Here is a 15,080-nt window from a genome sequence, read left to right as displayed (position 1 = left end):
GAGGACTGAGTGGTTCCCAGACACTCCGCTGTGCTCTGTGTTCAGACGACACTGAGAAAAATGCCCAGTGCAAAGCTTTCCGGATCAACGGAGTGAAAAAGAACAAAATCATCTTCGTAGCAGCAACTTGATTTTACAAAATGAAGCCATCTACCTATTTTTTTTAAGCCTATTTGTATGAGAAAGTTATGTCTGGGCTGATGACCTGTAATGCTCAAAGCAAAGTGCATACAACTTGATATGTGAGTTAAAGGGGCACTTCGCTACACAGCATTAATGAGTAAGAAGGTGGACCGTAGGCCGCGGTCCAGGACCCAGGCTTCATACGTCCCTGTGTTTGCCATTTTCTATGCCCTGGTGCATTGCTTTCTCACTTGTCTTCACGGCCTCGTAATGATAGCTCCACATTTTTATAAGTTCCCTGGTTGATATTTAAGGGGAAAATTGGAGGGGCCTCGTCAGCTGAGGGCTCTCAGAAGCTTCTGCAGTGGCGCTTTCGTCAAACGTCGCTGGCCAGAGCTTCCTACAGGTGCTCTCCAACTACACGCAGGCTTGCTGATCAGAGAACAGGGCTGTCACAAGTGGCTTAGGCCATTGTTGTCCACAGTGTGGGACAGCACTAGAGTTCAGTGTGCAGTGAAGTCCGGGGTGACTTGGCATGAGCAATTCTCAAGCATGACATACTCAACCATCACTTGCACGTTTCCCGTGCCTCTTCTGCCTCCTCTTTCTAAGGAAATCAGTGTGCCGCGTTCTTCACGTGGAGGTCAGCTCTGGCCTCCAGATCCCCCAAGGTCTGGAGAAAGATCCACATTTGGTTGGATTATCTGAATCTCTACCACCTCTCTTTCCAGCAACCCATCACAGACAAGCGGCTTTAACTGCTGAAAAGTACTTTCCCAAGACCTGACCCAGCCTGTCTCGCCACACCCTAAGTTCAAATCCATTGTTTCCAGGAGAAAGCCTTGCTTGTCTCTAGCATCCATGATGTTTCCAAACAGTTTTATAAAGTTGGGTCTTGTTTTTGAGTCTAAAAAAAAAACATTAACCCTGCAACATTTGAGTAAATTTTGGGAGTGTTTTTAAAGGATTTTTTTTTCAAAATGAAAAAAAAAGTCAAAACTAAATGGGAATTTTGAAAAACCTGAGGTAACTGACAAAGCCAGCATCTGAGAAAGAGAGGGCCCTGATGGCCTCATGAGAGTCTTCCTAATGGGAGCATGGGGGACTTTCACTGACCTGACCCTGCCCACTGCTGATGCAAGCTATTGCCTTGTCCTTAATTTTAGCCATCTTTAAGGAAGATGGGGTTGAGCAGTTGTTGATGTTCTTTCTTGATGTATGTGTTTCCCTCAGATAAAACTTAAGGAAATATTTGAAACACCCATGGAAATCAGTCTGGTCCTTGAGCTCGTCACGGGAGGAGAGCTGTTCGACAGGTGAGTTGGGTCTAGTGGGTAAACAACAAAAATGTTTGCTCAATGTCACCAAAAAATGTTGGAAAGGAAAAAATCTCCTAAAAAATTTCATAATAAAAGAATTATGTGAACTGATATATTTTCTTAAACTAAATCTTGAAAAGATTGTGGAAGCAAGATGAACAGTGTTTGGTAAGACATACAGGTAAGTAATTTTAAAAAGAAGTCTGTTATATCTATTTACCTTCACAAACTATTATGTTAAAAAGTAGAATTTTCTAAAATCACATTCTATTTTAGTTAAATAGTAATATTTATGAGATTGTTTTTATGAGAACATACTTAAAATGGCATTCTCACTATAACCCAAACATTCATGAAGTCAGTATTCTCTAAGTGATTATCTTTAACCTTCCCTCTCCAGTGTCCGAGTCTTTGTAAACAGATCCATGGTTCAGGGTAAAGCATGGTATGCTCTGGCCCATGGTTGCCAGTTTCAGGGATTTGCTCGCAGCTCATCACTCAAAGATGCTTGAGAATGGAGACAAGAGGATACCCCAAAATCTGGAAGAGCAGCTTTGGGTCAAAACAGCCCTAGGCTTCCATGGTTGTCCCTCTCCCTGTCCACTCAGGAGAATTATGGTTGTGCCTAGGGGATCCTCTGCTGTGTTCATCAGGGTATTCAACCAAGAATGAGAGTGAAGATAGCAATATGAACCAATATTCATCATTCGTAGAAAGGACGAGAAGCTGACGTAAGGGTCTTGGTAAAGAATCAGGTGTGAGAGATAACTGGATAAGGAAGCCAGAAGACTGTGTCTGGATCCTGTCAGAAGGGCTGTCAGTCTTTCCAGAATGGCCAAGCAATGGTAACAGTGAGCGGACTCTGAGAAGAAAGCATCAAAAGGGGTCGGCTTTGCTTGTTGAAAGAGGAACACTAATCCTGACTCCCATGATGGCCTTGGATGGTTGTGTTGATCTCAGATTTACACATGGAAACCCTAACTCCCAAGTCAGTGGATCAGGGCAGAGATGAGTCCTGAGGGAGCCTCTCTGGGTGGGATTGGTGGCCTTACGAGGGAAGCCCAAAGGGTGTACCCACTCTTTCCTCCAGGAGATAATGAAAGGGCTGTGTCTCTAATAAAGCCACGCTCGGAAAGAATCAATCTGCCAGTGTCCTGGTCACGCACGTCCTAACCTCCAGATCAATGAAAAATAAATGTCTATTGATTATAAGACTTAAACAGTTGATCACTCTGTAACAGCCAGATAAACCGAGCGAGACAAGCGAGTAGACTTTAGAACTGTGACTTTTTGACTATTTTAATAATAAGTAAGGATGTGGGCATGTGTGAGTATCCTAGTGGTGGTTGATGACAGACTCACGGTTCTGAATCGATCTCTGCCCCTCAGAGTGAGCTAATCTGAGTACTGTGCTTAGTCTCCATGAGCCTTGGAGCACATTTGAATCTGTCCTGCGCTTCTTAGGATGTATCTTATTCTAAAGTCATCTTGTTCCCATGTGCTTAGACAGCCTTTCTCTGGGGTGTTACCAGTATGTATTTATAATGGCTTCTCTAGTAACACCACTTTAACTGAGTATTTTTATGATAAGGCTTTCTTCCGGGTAGAGTAATATATTTCTAGTTAAGATCCTACTGGCTGTGGAGCTGTGAGAGTTCTCTAAGGAGATCTTGCCTATTTCTCAGCTAATTATGGTCTATTAGATAAAAATCTTGTGCTCTTTAGTTATAAATAGCTGCATATGAGAGCCCCACTTGGAAGTTACCTCTTCCCAGCAGTTCTTACCCTGGCCTGCCTCTTCTCTTCATTTGAATTCACTGTAATCCAGCGCCTCTCCTTCCCTTTGCGTGAAGCGTCTGTGAGAGAATTTGCGATGAAATTTAATTCAGCTCTAGGAAGAAAACAGTAAGAATGACAATGGTGTTGATAAATTCCGTCTGGAGGAATAAATGAAGTGCTCCCGTTTCCTAGACGACTGACAGCCAATAAAGTGCCCACCACCGTGCCTGGTCCCAGGGACTTTAAGACATGTCTTGCTGTGCGTGTTGTTCACATTATCAGCATGGCTGACATCATCAGTGCACGGTCCCAGGGACTTTAAGACATGTCTTGCTGTGTGTGTTGTTCACATTATCGGCATGGCTGACATCATCAGGCTTCTCAATTATGCTCTTAGCTCACAGTGATTCTTAACTTTAACCAAGTTGAAGTCAATTCTGCATTTTTAGTTAATCCACTGACTTTTCTTGAGAGCTAAGAAAATCCTAATACTGTTTGTTTCTGTGAACTTAGGCCAAGCTCTAAGTTACTGAATGGCAATGATGAGAATTCATTCCTGGTCTAGAGATGGCTCTAATGGGAACTAGTAAGTGAAGTCAAAGCATAGGTGGAGGGGTAATTGCATTAGTCCATTAGAGTCAAGGTGGTTGTGTTTATTAGCAAAAGATCTATTCTGTGGTACCTATAAAAAAAATAAACAGTCAAGGCATGGTAGGATCTGCATTTCATGTTGAATTTACATAAAAATACACAGGCTAAATGGTGTAGGATTTTAAAATAAAATCAATGCTTTTTCTGTCTTAGAAAAGTCATATAACCTGCATATATGCATTTTATATAGAAATCTACTTATTTTTGACATAGCAGGAAAAAGAACGGTCCCAGAGTTCAGTTCTTCTTAATCCTATCTCAGCTCTTAAAACCTTAGCGTCTGTCTCGGCAGCTTCCTAGTAGAGCAAACTCTGGTGCTTTTGGATAAGTTTTCCATTTTCTTCCCCCAGGAAATGATAGTATCTTACCTCACAGCCAACCCAGCACAATCTTTGGACTTCTAATTAAATGTTTTTGTTGGTTTTTTTTTTTTCTCCACTTTGTCTTAAAACTTGAAATACCCGAATTCCTTGCAAATCCCTTTGTCCTGGCTTATTTTTTTAGAAGGTTTTGCTCACCAATGCCGAACACTTTATATAGAGATTTTTAGAATATAAAGCTTTGAATGTTGACTCCTCTAAGACAGCAGGTTTTCTTTAGTTTTGATGTTAAAAAAAAGTTTAGTGTGAGCAGACACTGGGCTACTGGGCTGATTCAATGGTGGCCTCCTGAAGGCCCTTCTGTTTTATGCCAGGGAACCATAGAGTCTTTAAGGGTCTACTTATTGGCAGTACAGGATCAGTATTTAGAGTACAGTTAGAGAGTGCATTGGTTTAGGAAAATGGTAGTAGAAGGTTTTCCTCTTGGGTCTGTGTCCTCTCCAGCCACCGGTAGTTAGGTAAGTCTGTTTGTTTTAGCTTGTTTCATTTGCTTGCCTGGAGCCTGCCTAACCACCATTTCTGACCACAGACATTCCGATGAATACTAGTGTGTTGTGTTTTCCTCTTATGAAAACTTAACTTCCAGGGGAAAGCAGAATGAAAAGGAGTCCGTTTGCTGGGTAGATATCTCCATATCAAATTACTAAAGATGTTTTTGGTTGCTAACCTAACCTTTAATGGCCGAGTCTCTCTATAATTCCTATGATAGATGGTCTTGAATTTGGCAGCCATATGTTCTTTCAGAGGGCTTGGTTTCTGTGTGTCAATTCACAGTCTTTCTTAAGAAATTCAGTCTCACGCCATGGCAAGAGAAGGAACTACAGTTGATTTTCCATGTGGAAAATTCAAGTAAATCACTCTGGGCTGGTCTTGCATAAAGCGGTCTTTGAGCCCGTTCACTCTTCAGGCTTTGTGGGGCTTTTTCTTTTTCCAGGGACATGAGCTAAAGAAAATATTAGTGAGTTTCAAACCCATGCTTATTTTATGTCTCTGACTCTGAATTTATTTTTCTGTCCTTTCTATAACTTAAAATGTCCTTTTAGTAATCACGAAGGGTCCATAACCAAGGGAAAGGGTGAGTATATTCCATGCACTTAGTCTGTGAATTGCATCAATTACCTGGTCAAAACTAGTGGATCCATCTACCTAACTTTCCAAGACTTTTAACCGATACAGCTGAGACTAACTGACTTTTCAGGAAACTGTCACTAACAAAGATTCCATAAGTAAGGACTACTACTTACCCTGTTTCTTCAGGGTGGTGTCATGGTTGATAAAGGCATTAACCAAATTCAGAAAAGTCTGTACTATGAAAATTGTGCTAAAATTCATCATGAATTTAATCCTCTGAAGTGAAGATCCACTGTATCTGATTGTCTATAAAGGATAATTAGTCACCGGATCCTGGCCACCTTCAGGGCAGTCTGCATAGCATTTCACCAGGATGGTTCGCTTGCTCTTCAAAGCAACACATGCACAGAGTAGGTCTTCTTATATACATTTTACAGAACAAATAACTGGGGATCGTAGAATCCCATTCACTTCTGTCGAATCGCCTACTTCAGAGATCTATAACAAAGAAGACTGGACCCAAGCCTACCATCTCCCAAAGCATGTGATTATTCTTTTATGTCTGTTCTATTGTGTTATGCTCCTTCTATGTAAGCCAGGGTCAGTAGTCCTACTCCAAAATAGAACCTCAGACTAGTTTTATAACATTATTTCTGCCTCCAGCTCTTTTTCTGTGGCTATGATAAAGTGCAAAAAAAGGACTTATTATGCTACAGTTGAAGGGTAGGGTAAATCAGGGCCAGGACAGTCCAGGCAGCAAGAGCCTGAAACAGCTTTTCCGACCACATTGTGTCTACAGTCAAGGGGCAGAGAGTGAGTGCTGCTGTGTGGTCCTCTCCATGTACACATTCCAGGATCTCAGCCGGGAATGATGCCACCAACAGTGGCTGCATATTCCCATTTCAGTGAATTCCATCAAGATAATCCCACACGTATGCCCAGAGGTCTGTCTCCCAGGGCAGTCCAGATTCTATCAAGGTGACAGTTGTTACTAGGCATTGTAATATTCCTACTGGAATATTAGGTTAATCAGAGAATGAATAACCATATACCTGTTTTAGATATAGATGTTTCAAATATGTCTCATTATGTGGAACAAACATGTATTCTGATTCAGGGCAAATATATAGTGTGCTTTTGTAGGAACTTGGGTGTAGAGGAAAGAATGGAAGTTACATGGAATAAACAGAGACTTGTTTATTATTTTAAGATGAAGCCCTGGTAACATATTAATTTTCTAATGGAAAGGAACCTATGGGAAACAGGTGAGATCCTTGTTACACAAGTCCTTCCAGGGAAATCTCTAGGGGTTGTCTGGGGAGTCTATGAGAGTCATTAGGGTGAAAAACGCTATCTTCCTCACAAGCAGAGAGGATGATGAAGGATGCAGAAAATCAGTTGCCCAAGGTTAGACAACTTTGGAAAAGCGTAAAGTTGGAGGGATTCCTGATCTGACAGATACAATTCTACCTTACTTCTAAATTAGCCTTTTGTTCTTTCATGGGCGCTGGTAAGCAATCTGAGCCTCCCGGGCTGGAGAAAGGAAGGGGAATTTTGTTCTCACAGCACAGAAAATGGCATGGGTATTTTCAGCAAGTTTAGTAGGTTTCCCTTTGTTCTTCCTTGGGGGCAATACTGCAGCTCCTGGAGGATGCCTGCATAGAAAGTGTGGCATTTTACAAGAGAGAAGCAGTACAGATGCTGTCAGCTGTTGACTGAAGGAGAGGAAAATGTACAACCAGTAACATCTAAGCATGAGAAACTCAATAAAACACAGACAGACCTCAGGTACTCTGCCAATGAAGAAAGCAACCTTGGAAGGCTTCAAGTGTAGAATTTCCACTGTGTGGGATTTCCAAGACAGCCAGATGTTTCCAGACACCAAGAAGTGCAGTGGCTTGCCGGGCCTGGGAACGGGAGCAGATTGGATCAGCAGTTCAGACAGCTCACACTTGGAAGATTCTTCTCCCAGTGCTGTTAGAGTGTGGGACTTTTTTCCTGACAACATATGATGAGAATAGAAAAGAGTGCTCGGAGACAGAAATAGTGACAGGCAAAGGGGAATAGACAAGGGCCAGAACAAAGTTTCTGTGGAGAACTGAGAGACCACTGAGGCTGAATCTCCTTATTTGTAGACTTGGGTCAATGGCATTCTTTCCAGTGTTCCAGAAGGGTCTTGACATCCTCCGTCTCTCTGAGCTCTTACCCACCTCCTCCGTTATGTGTCTCCCTCTTGATCCTTTTCCAGAGTCTTCCTCCTTCCCCCACCTCTCAAGTCCCGCCTTTGCCTTAAACATCTTATGTCCCCTTTAGGTGACTTCAGCACACACCTGTGACCCAAGCCACACTGGTGACCAGCTGAGCTGTGGAGACGAGAAGCAAAAACTGTCAGTCGGTGGTAGAATTTTCCTAGAGGTTCCACCGGCATCACTAATGCACTGTGTGCTGAGAGGAACACTGTGTTCTTCCCTCAATTCTCCCTTGGTCCCCCTTGGCCCCAGCCTTTGTGAACTAGCTTACTACTAAGTTAGTCAGCACTGATTTCACCTAGCAGATCTGAAATACAACCACATGCCCTTTGTCTGTGTTTCCATCGCTTCTTCCCTTTGCTGCCTTCCCATTTCCTTTTCCATAGCAAAGGACTCCTTTCTGGTGATAATCCATCCCCTTCTTTTTTCTGAAGCATAAATTTAATCAGGGGAGCCCCAAAACTACTCAACAGTTTTCATCCAAGTAAACCGATTTCCAAGCATGTCCAACATATCCACTTACAACCCTCATCTCCCCACTCTGCTGGCTTCGTCACCAGCTTTGTTTCCATCACACAAGCTCAAGGGACCCAAAGCTGGAAAAAAGGGAGCAAGACTGACTTGGATTCTGATACCTTTAATACTGCCATCAGCTTCCAAACACTGATCAGTGCAGCCACAGTGTAAAGGCGTTAGAGGAAAACTGGTCCTCGTGCGTGGAACTAGGGAGCAGCTGGAAGAGAATGGGCGCAAGGACCTTCCTGGGCAGAGTGATCCCCAAACACACGGTGCAGTGGGGGTAGGGATGTAGTTGGTTTCTCAGTCTCAATGTTAAGCAAGGCAGAAAGCAAGCCCTGGTGAGATATTTGTCAAGTGAATGGTTGAGTAGACAGTGTACTCTCCAGCAATTCCTATGGAGTCGCTGGGTCAGACTTCTCATTTCTAGTATGAAAGAACTGAACTAGAAATCCCTTGGGCCCATTCCCAGCCCTGCAATTTGATCTGCCCTCCTCTTCCTCCTGTACTGCGGCTCCCCAGCCAGCACCCACATTGATCCACACCCCGCCCTCCTCCCTGCAGCTCCCATGTAGCGGGTGCTAGTGCTTTTTAATGTACGAGTTTAACAACTTCGGGTTCTTAAAGAAAAAAAGCATATAAATGAAGATGCCACCAATGAAAGGTGCAAAAGCAGCAAAAGAAGCTTATGAAGGAAAAATACAATTACACTGGAGCACGGAAGTATTCACTTTAATAGAATGTTGTGTGTAGCAGCACCGTGCTGTAGTTTTGATTCCTGAAACTCGTGTTATGTTGGGGCTTTTATCTTCTGACATCCAGCCCTTTGCTACACATTTTCATTAGTCCAATGTCTCTTGCACGTGGACCACAGCTTCCTGATAGCCCTGCCATTTGAGAAAGAGCTGTGATTGGTACACAGGGCGGTAGAGCTGATAATCTCTGTGCCAGGAAGTCTGAGGCCTCAGGACATGATCAGATTTGAGCACTTCGGCTGCAGGGCCTTCGCTAACTGCTTGGATGGAGATGCGCTCAATTCAATTTGTGGCAATTATTCTGAGAGAAGCAAATGCGCCAGAGTCGTGCGCCAAACCAGATCCTCGGAGAAAAATACTTAGTGCCCATATGTTCTTACCCTGCAGTTAGGGGGAAAGAACCACGGTATGAAGGAAAACAGATCAGCTGGGGAGGAGAGGCCGGCGGGAGCCGCACAGGAAGCAGTGGCAGTTAAAAAATGCAGTAGTTAAGGAAGGATGCTGTTGAGGCAGAGGGCATTGTAGCAAAGAGCCTAGGTAAGCTGTCCTCTGCTGTCTTCCCAACTCTCTCCATCCTCTAAGAAGTGTGGTCCCAGGGTGGCCGTTGGGCCAAGGTTGTCGTGGAGATATTGGGAGACATATTGTTCTAGCTCAGAGCCCTCTAGCCTAGCAGCAATGGAGTGCTGTAGAGTTGTCTCATGTAGAGAAGTCATGTGACTTGGACCTCAGAAAATGATCTCAAGATTCTGATAGTATCTAAACCACATTCCAATCATTTTACAGAACTTGAAAATTGATGTGCTTCAATATAGAGACAACAAAGGAAAAAAATTATCTCCTCTTTTTTTTTTGAAAGGTCTTCACTTCTCACAGTGATTGAAAACTTTCATTACTTTTGAAAATCAAAATCACTAGTACATTTTGTATAGAGATGTAAGCCCGTGACTGCCCTGGCATGTTCAGTTTCGTTGCCATTTTTTAAAAGATGCCAGCTAACTTGTATAATGGAATGTGTGTCACTTCATGAGGCAAGTGTGCTGTTCTGCTGAATCTGAATCACTTTGATATTGTTTAAAAATAAGTATCAAAGAAGATTTACAAAGAAGCATTCCAGTGAAGAAGAACTGATCTTCTAACATCATTATCTTACACTTCCCAGACTCGGAATTGTAAAAATTGCATTTCTGTTGATTATGGGCCACCCAGTCTAAGGAATTTTGTTAGACCAATGTTAATGAACTAGTGCAGTGTCTGTGTTCACAAATTATTATATGACTGTTCAGGACTGTTTGAATGGAGGCATGACAATTAGTCAAAATACTTCATCTAATTAATAGAGAGGGTGCCTTCCAGCAGATACATTCACTCATTCTCCTTATCTAAGCAGCAGAACAAACAACAGTCTAACTTACTGCCATGAGACAGGCCCTGGGTTCTAGCTAGACACTGGGGACTAGTTAAGTCAGAGAAAGGTAGTAGTCTAGGGTTGGCATCCTATGGGTGGAGGGAGAGCTCATCTCAGACCTGAAAAGTGAACCTAAGCTTCCCAGATGCAAGACTGCTGAGAACACGGCAGAGTGTATGCGGAGTATGGGACCAGGCAGGTAGGAAACTGTTAAAGTCAATAGCAAGAAACTCCTTAGCACAAATATGGGTTAACGTGACTCTGATAATAAGTGAAAATAGTAATGGCTGAGCCAAGAAGGATAAAGGTGATGTGTGGACACGGCCTCTGCAGGACGTGAATCATTCACAGAGCCTGGCAGCAAGCACTGCTCATGGAGTCTACCAATAACTGCTCACACTATCGGGACTAATCATCAAAGGAATGGATGGCAGAAAAATGTCAGGCTGAGGCCATCTGGACAAGTTCTTGGCAGATACCCTTTATCACCAGGCGCAAATGCGCTGAGCTTGGAAGTGAAGCCCATCCCAGGCACCGAAGCCCTAGAGGGAGATCTTCTCAGCACATCCTGAAAGCAATCCTGGAAGCAGGGCTATAAGCATGAAGCTTATAGAAATAATAATGCAGAGCTGTGCAGGCCAGCCCTGCTAACCCCGAGGAGCTCCCCAAAATAGTTGTGGTAGAGTCTCATCCTGAGCAAATGGGCATAGGGAGATCCAAAAGTTCTGAAAGCCACAGAGTAAATGATTTTCCCACCTTGCGCTAAGAATAAAAGGTCGCAAAGAGAGGTAATTATCAGTTGTCATCCTCTGCCATTTTCTGTAACAATGCTCTTCCTCTAAGGTAGCTGTGGAAAACCGGAGCTTTCGGGAAGAGCGTGTGGAGGAGACAGCAGTCACGTTTGTGGTGTTGGTGGCTATATCATAAAATCTGCAGAGAGCACAAGGTGGAGAAGGCGATAACGTGGTAGTCAAAGTGCTCGGCCTTTCCTCTTCTCTCAGACTCAAAATCTGAGTGTTCGGAAAGTGTAGTTGAAGATTATTTCAGGGCCAGGGAGATGGCTCCGCAGGTAAAGGCTCATGCTGCCGAGATGAGCTCCTGGCTTTAGGCCCTGGAAATTGTTCTCTGACTTCCTCAGAGGTGTCACGGTACTTCTGCACCCTCCCACAGCCCCTGACCCACTCAGGGGTGTCATGGTACTTCTGCACCCTCCCACAGCCCCTGACCCACTCAGGGGTGTCATGGTACTTCTGCACCTCCCACAGCCCCTGACACACTCAGGGGTGTCACGATACCCGTGCACCCTCCCAAAGCCCCTGACCCACTCAGGGGTGTCACGGTACCCGTGCACCCTCCCAAAGCCCCTGACCCACTCAGGGGTGTCACGGTACCCCTACACCCTCCCACAGCCCCTGACACACTCAGGGTGTCATGGTACACCCGCACCCTCCCAAAGCCCCTTACACACTAAATCAGTCAATAAATGTATGCGTAAAGTAGCTTATTTCGACTGAAGCTTTTGTAAGTAGACATAAGCAAATAATAAACACCCCAATTTTTATAATTTTTCATTTTATTTGACCTGATGCATAATAAGCGTCTAGCAAAAGAACTTCTCAAGCAGAGACAAAAATTCCAGCAGGGAAAGGAGAGTTGAGCATCAGTTCCCAGCCTTAGCTGAGGAACTGCCGACGACTGACAACTTCCGGGGGAGGAAGGGTCAAGTCCCTTTAAGGGTGTGCTTCAGTAGGTCGGTCACTTCAGCAGAAGTCACATGTCTAGGGTATGTGGGAAGTACAAATGGGAATTGAAGAGTTTTTTATTTATTTGTTTTCTGAAAAGGACATTTTATCAGATAGGTAAAAAAGGGGATGTAGATCCAGGAGGAGCTGGAGGAGTGATTAGGGAAAATAAAATAAATTTTAAATATCTAAATCATAAAACAATGGTGGATATTGGGATATTCTAGCTTCATTCTTTTAAGAGATTATGAGTTTTGTTTTACTGTTTTTATGAATCGGTAGGTGGAAAATAAAATCATGTACCTTTCTGAATTTTAATAACTATGATCGTTAAGGAATTTTCTTATGTTTTTTAGATTTTTATCATAACTATTCTGTTCTGCATTTCATCCTCCTCGGTCTCCCAATTTCAAAGCATTTTAGAGGCTTTAAATTCTGTTATTAATATCATTTGCTTTGAGAATGTGTAGCTTCTTGCTGTAACATTTAAAAGAAACAAAACCAAAAATGAAGTTATTATTTTGAGAAATGACCACCCAAGTTTCATAAATTTTATTTAAAAACTAATTCTAGTGAACAAAAATTTAACATGTTCAGAAACCTAGAAAATTGCAGCGCAGCAAGTGTGATGATATTAAGGATTTATTGTATTTTACAGGTGTGATGTTGTGGTTATAGTGATGGGTTTAAAAGATTTACTATTGTTTGGGTAACTGTTATTTGATTTAAAATAATACAATAGGAAAGAAAGTAAGTAGATAAGGATAAAGATTGACTGTAAATTAGTTATTGAGGTATATATAGTATAGCATCTACTTGGCATATGTTTAGAATAATTTACAATTTAAAATTAAAATAAAAAGTTGCCTCTCCTCCAGGAGATTGGATAGCTTATGCTGAGAGAAAATGAATGTTTTTCATTTTCTTAGCAAAGCCAAGGTTTTAGAATGGCAGTTTGTGGAATCCTTCCCCCGTGCTGGAAAGGGCTGTTGCAATTGTTTGGATGTATCTTCTCTGACGTTGATTTAATTAAGTTCCGTTAATGTCCACTCAACGAAATGTATGTGTCTGAGAAGCATTCTGTATTTGTTTTTTAGGATTGTGGAAAAGGGATATTACAGCGAGCGTGATGCTGCAGACGCCGTGAAGCAAATCCTGGAGGCCGTGGCTGTAAGTAAAATAGCAATGATGTGTGTTTACCTACGGGTCCTCACCTCGTACAAAAGGCATCGAGAACTGCGGGTGTGGGGTGAGCTCTACCATATAAGCAACCGGGATGGAGTGTTGTAGAAAAACATATTTAATTAATGTGCATAACAAGCTGGTTTCTCAAATTCGAAGGACACGCCTCCCCATAGGTTTGTCTAGCTACTTAAGTTCTATCTTGAGTTCATACTGGGCTCTAGAGTTTTACTTGTTCCCTAACATTTCCCTCCGCATTCTTTCCATTTACTTCTTTGTTGGTTTCGTTGTTTTCTTCAGTTTGTTTGGGATGGAAGACGGTTGAATAAGGTAAACGTAGACCTGAAGTATAGAGATCTCTGCCTTTCTTTTAAAATAAGAAATTAGTGGACTTGTTGGAAAATGAATCTGCCCGTCCTGTTTCTGAGGAAAAACACAAGATAAAATTTTATAAAATAAAACATTTATAAGGTTAGAGTAAAACCTTATAACTTAATTGTGGATGCAAGTACACATTTGCGAATATGTAAATTTCAGAATTCGTCGTGAACTTCGGGCAATTGTCTAGATGAAACAAATGTTTAACCATGCTGGCTGAAATCTTCCAATATAGTCACTGGTTTCTTTTTCCCCAATTTTTACTTTTATATATTTATATGTACGTGTGCTTGTGTATGTCATGAGGTCAGAAAAGAGTGTCAGGGTCCCTGTAACTGGGGTTATAGACAGTTGTGAAGTGCCCTACCTGGGTGCGGGGGAGGGGGTGGCATTAGGTCCTCTGGAAGAGCAATAAGCCCTCCTCATTGCTGGATCGTCTCTCCAGCTCTGGGGACTAGCTGGGACACTTTAGTGATTCATTGCTGAGTATAAAGCCAAAACAAATTAATCTCTGAGCATACAGAACAGGCCCCAAGGGGGGATGCTTACCGGAATTAATTTTTTTAAAAAAAAATCCATACAGTCTTCCCATAATTAATTATAGTATTATTCAGTTAGCTATCATAAGAAAGCACCCAAAGGAACAAACACAAACACATGTCCCACTAATTTTACCTACAGGGAAAACAAGTGTAGATTGGGGAATGACTCAGTGGGAAAGAGTGTTTGCTGTGCAAACAAGAACAGACTTCAAATACTTAGTACATATGTCAAAACCGAGGCATTTCCTCTAGCTCTAACACTGGGATAGGAACAAGTGGATTTCTACTGGCCAGTCACCTGAGCAGAAACATTGACTTTCAGTTTCACTGAGAGACCCTGTCTCAAAACACAAGATCAAAGATGGCAATATGGCTCCGTGGTTAAGGGCGTTTGTTGCTAAATCCCGGGACTTGAGTTGACTCCAGGATATGTATGATAGAAAGAAAGAACTGAAATTTTTTCTCTATTCTCCACACGTACATCTTGGCACATGGGTTCTCTCTCTCTGTCTCTCTCTCTGTCTCTCTCTCTGTCTCTCTCTCTCGCTAAATAAACAAATAACTATGATTTTAAAAATAAAGGAGTTGAACAATAGAAGATATTGAACATTCCCTGTCTCCCCACATATGCTCACATGAGCATATCCTCACACATACATCAATATACTTACCAGAGAGAGAGAGAGAGAGAGAGAGAGAGAGAGAGAGGCCATAAAATTGTACTCTACATGTACGTCTATAGTTGTTTTTTTTTAACTCTTTTGGCTCTTCTACTCTTTGGGGGACCCACCACCCATCCCCCAAATAAATCCACATAGACCCTTATTCTTTCTTATGAATGTCCAGCCTTAGCTTGGCTTGTTTCTAGCCCGCTTTTCTTAAGTTATCCCATCTACCTTTTGCCTCGGGGCTTTATCTTTCCCTATGTCTGTATACTTTTCCTTGCTTCTTACTCTGTGGCTTGCTGTATAGCTGGGTGGCTGGACCC

The 15,080-nt window shown here is 42.5% G+C and overlaps 1 protein-coding gene across 1 annotated transcript in view; it reads left to right on the top strand.

The window, feature by feature from the left end:
* The window catches only part of Camk4 (calcium/calmodulin dependent protein kinase IV), a 218,906-nt gene that overhangs the window by 144,838 nt on the left and 58,988 nt on the right, over nucleotides 1–15,080 (top strand). The window contains exons 5-6 of the mRNA XM_075969040.1: nucleotides 1,357–1,439; nucleotides 13,088–13,160. Coding sequence (XP_075825155.1) covers nucleotides 1,357–1,439; nucleotides 13,088–13,160 — 156 coding nt within the window. The remainder of the gene's footprint in view (nucleotides 1–1,356; nucleotides 1,440–13,087; nucleotides 13,161–15,080) is intronic.

The sequence above is a fragment of the Microtus pennsylvanicus genome, chromosome 4 (genome assembly GCF_037038515.1).
Source record: "Microtus pennsylvanicus isolate mMicPen1 chromosome 4, mMicPen1.hap1, whole genome shotgun sequence".
Classification (NCBI taxonomy): Eukaryota; Metazoa; Chordata; class Mammalia; order Rodentia; family Cricetidae; genus Microtus; species Microtus pennsylvanicus.
The sequence above is the reverse complement of the archived record's forward strand: the minus strand, read 5'-3'. Positions and strand labels throughout refer to the sequence as shown.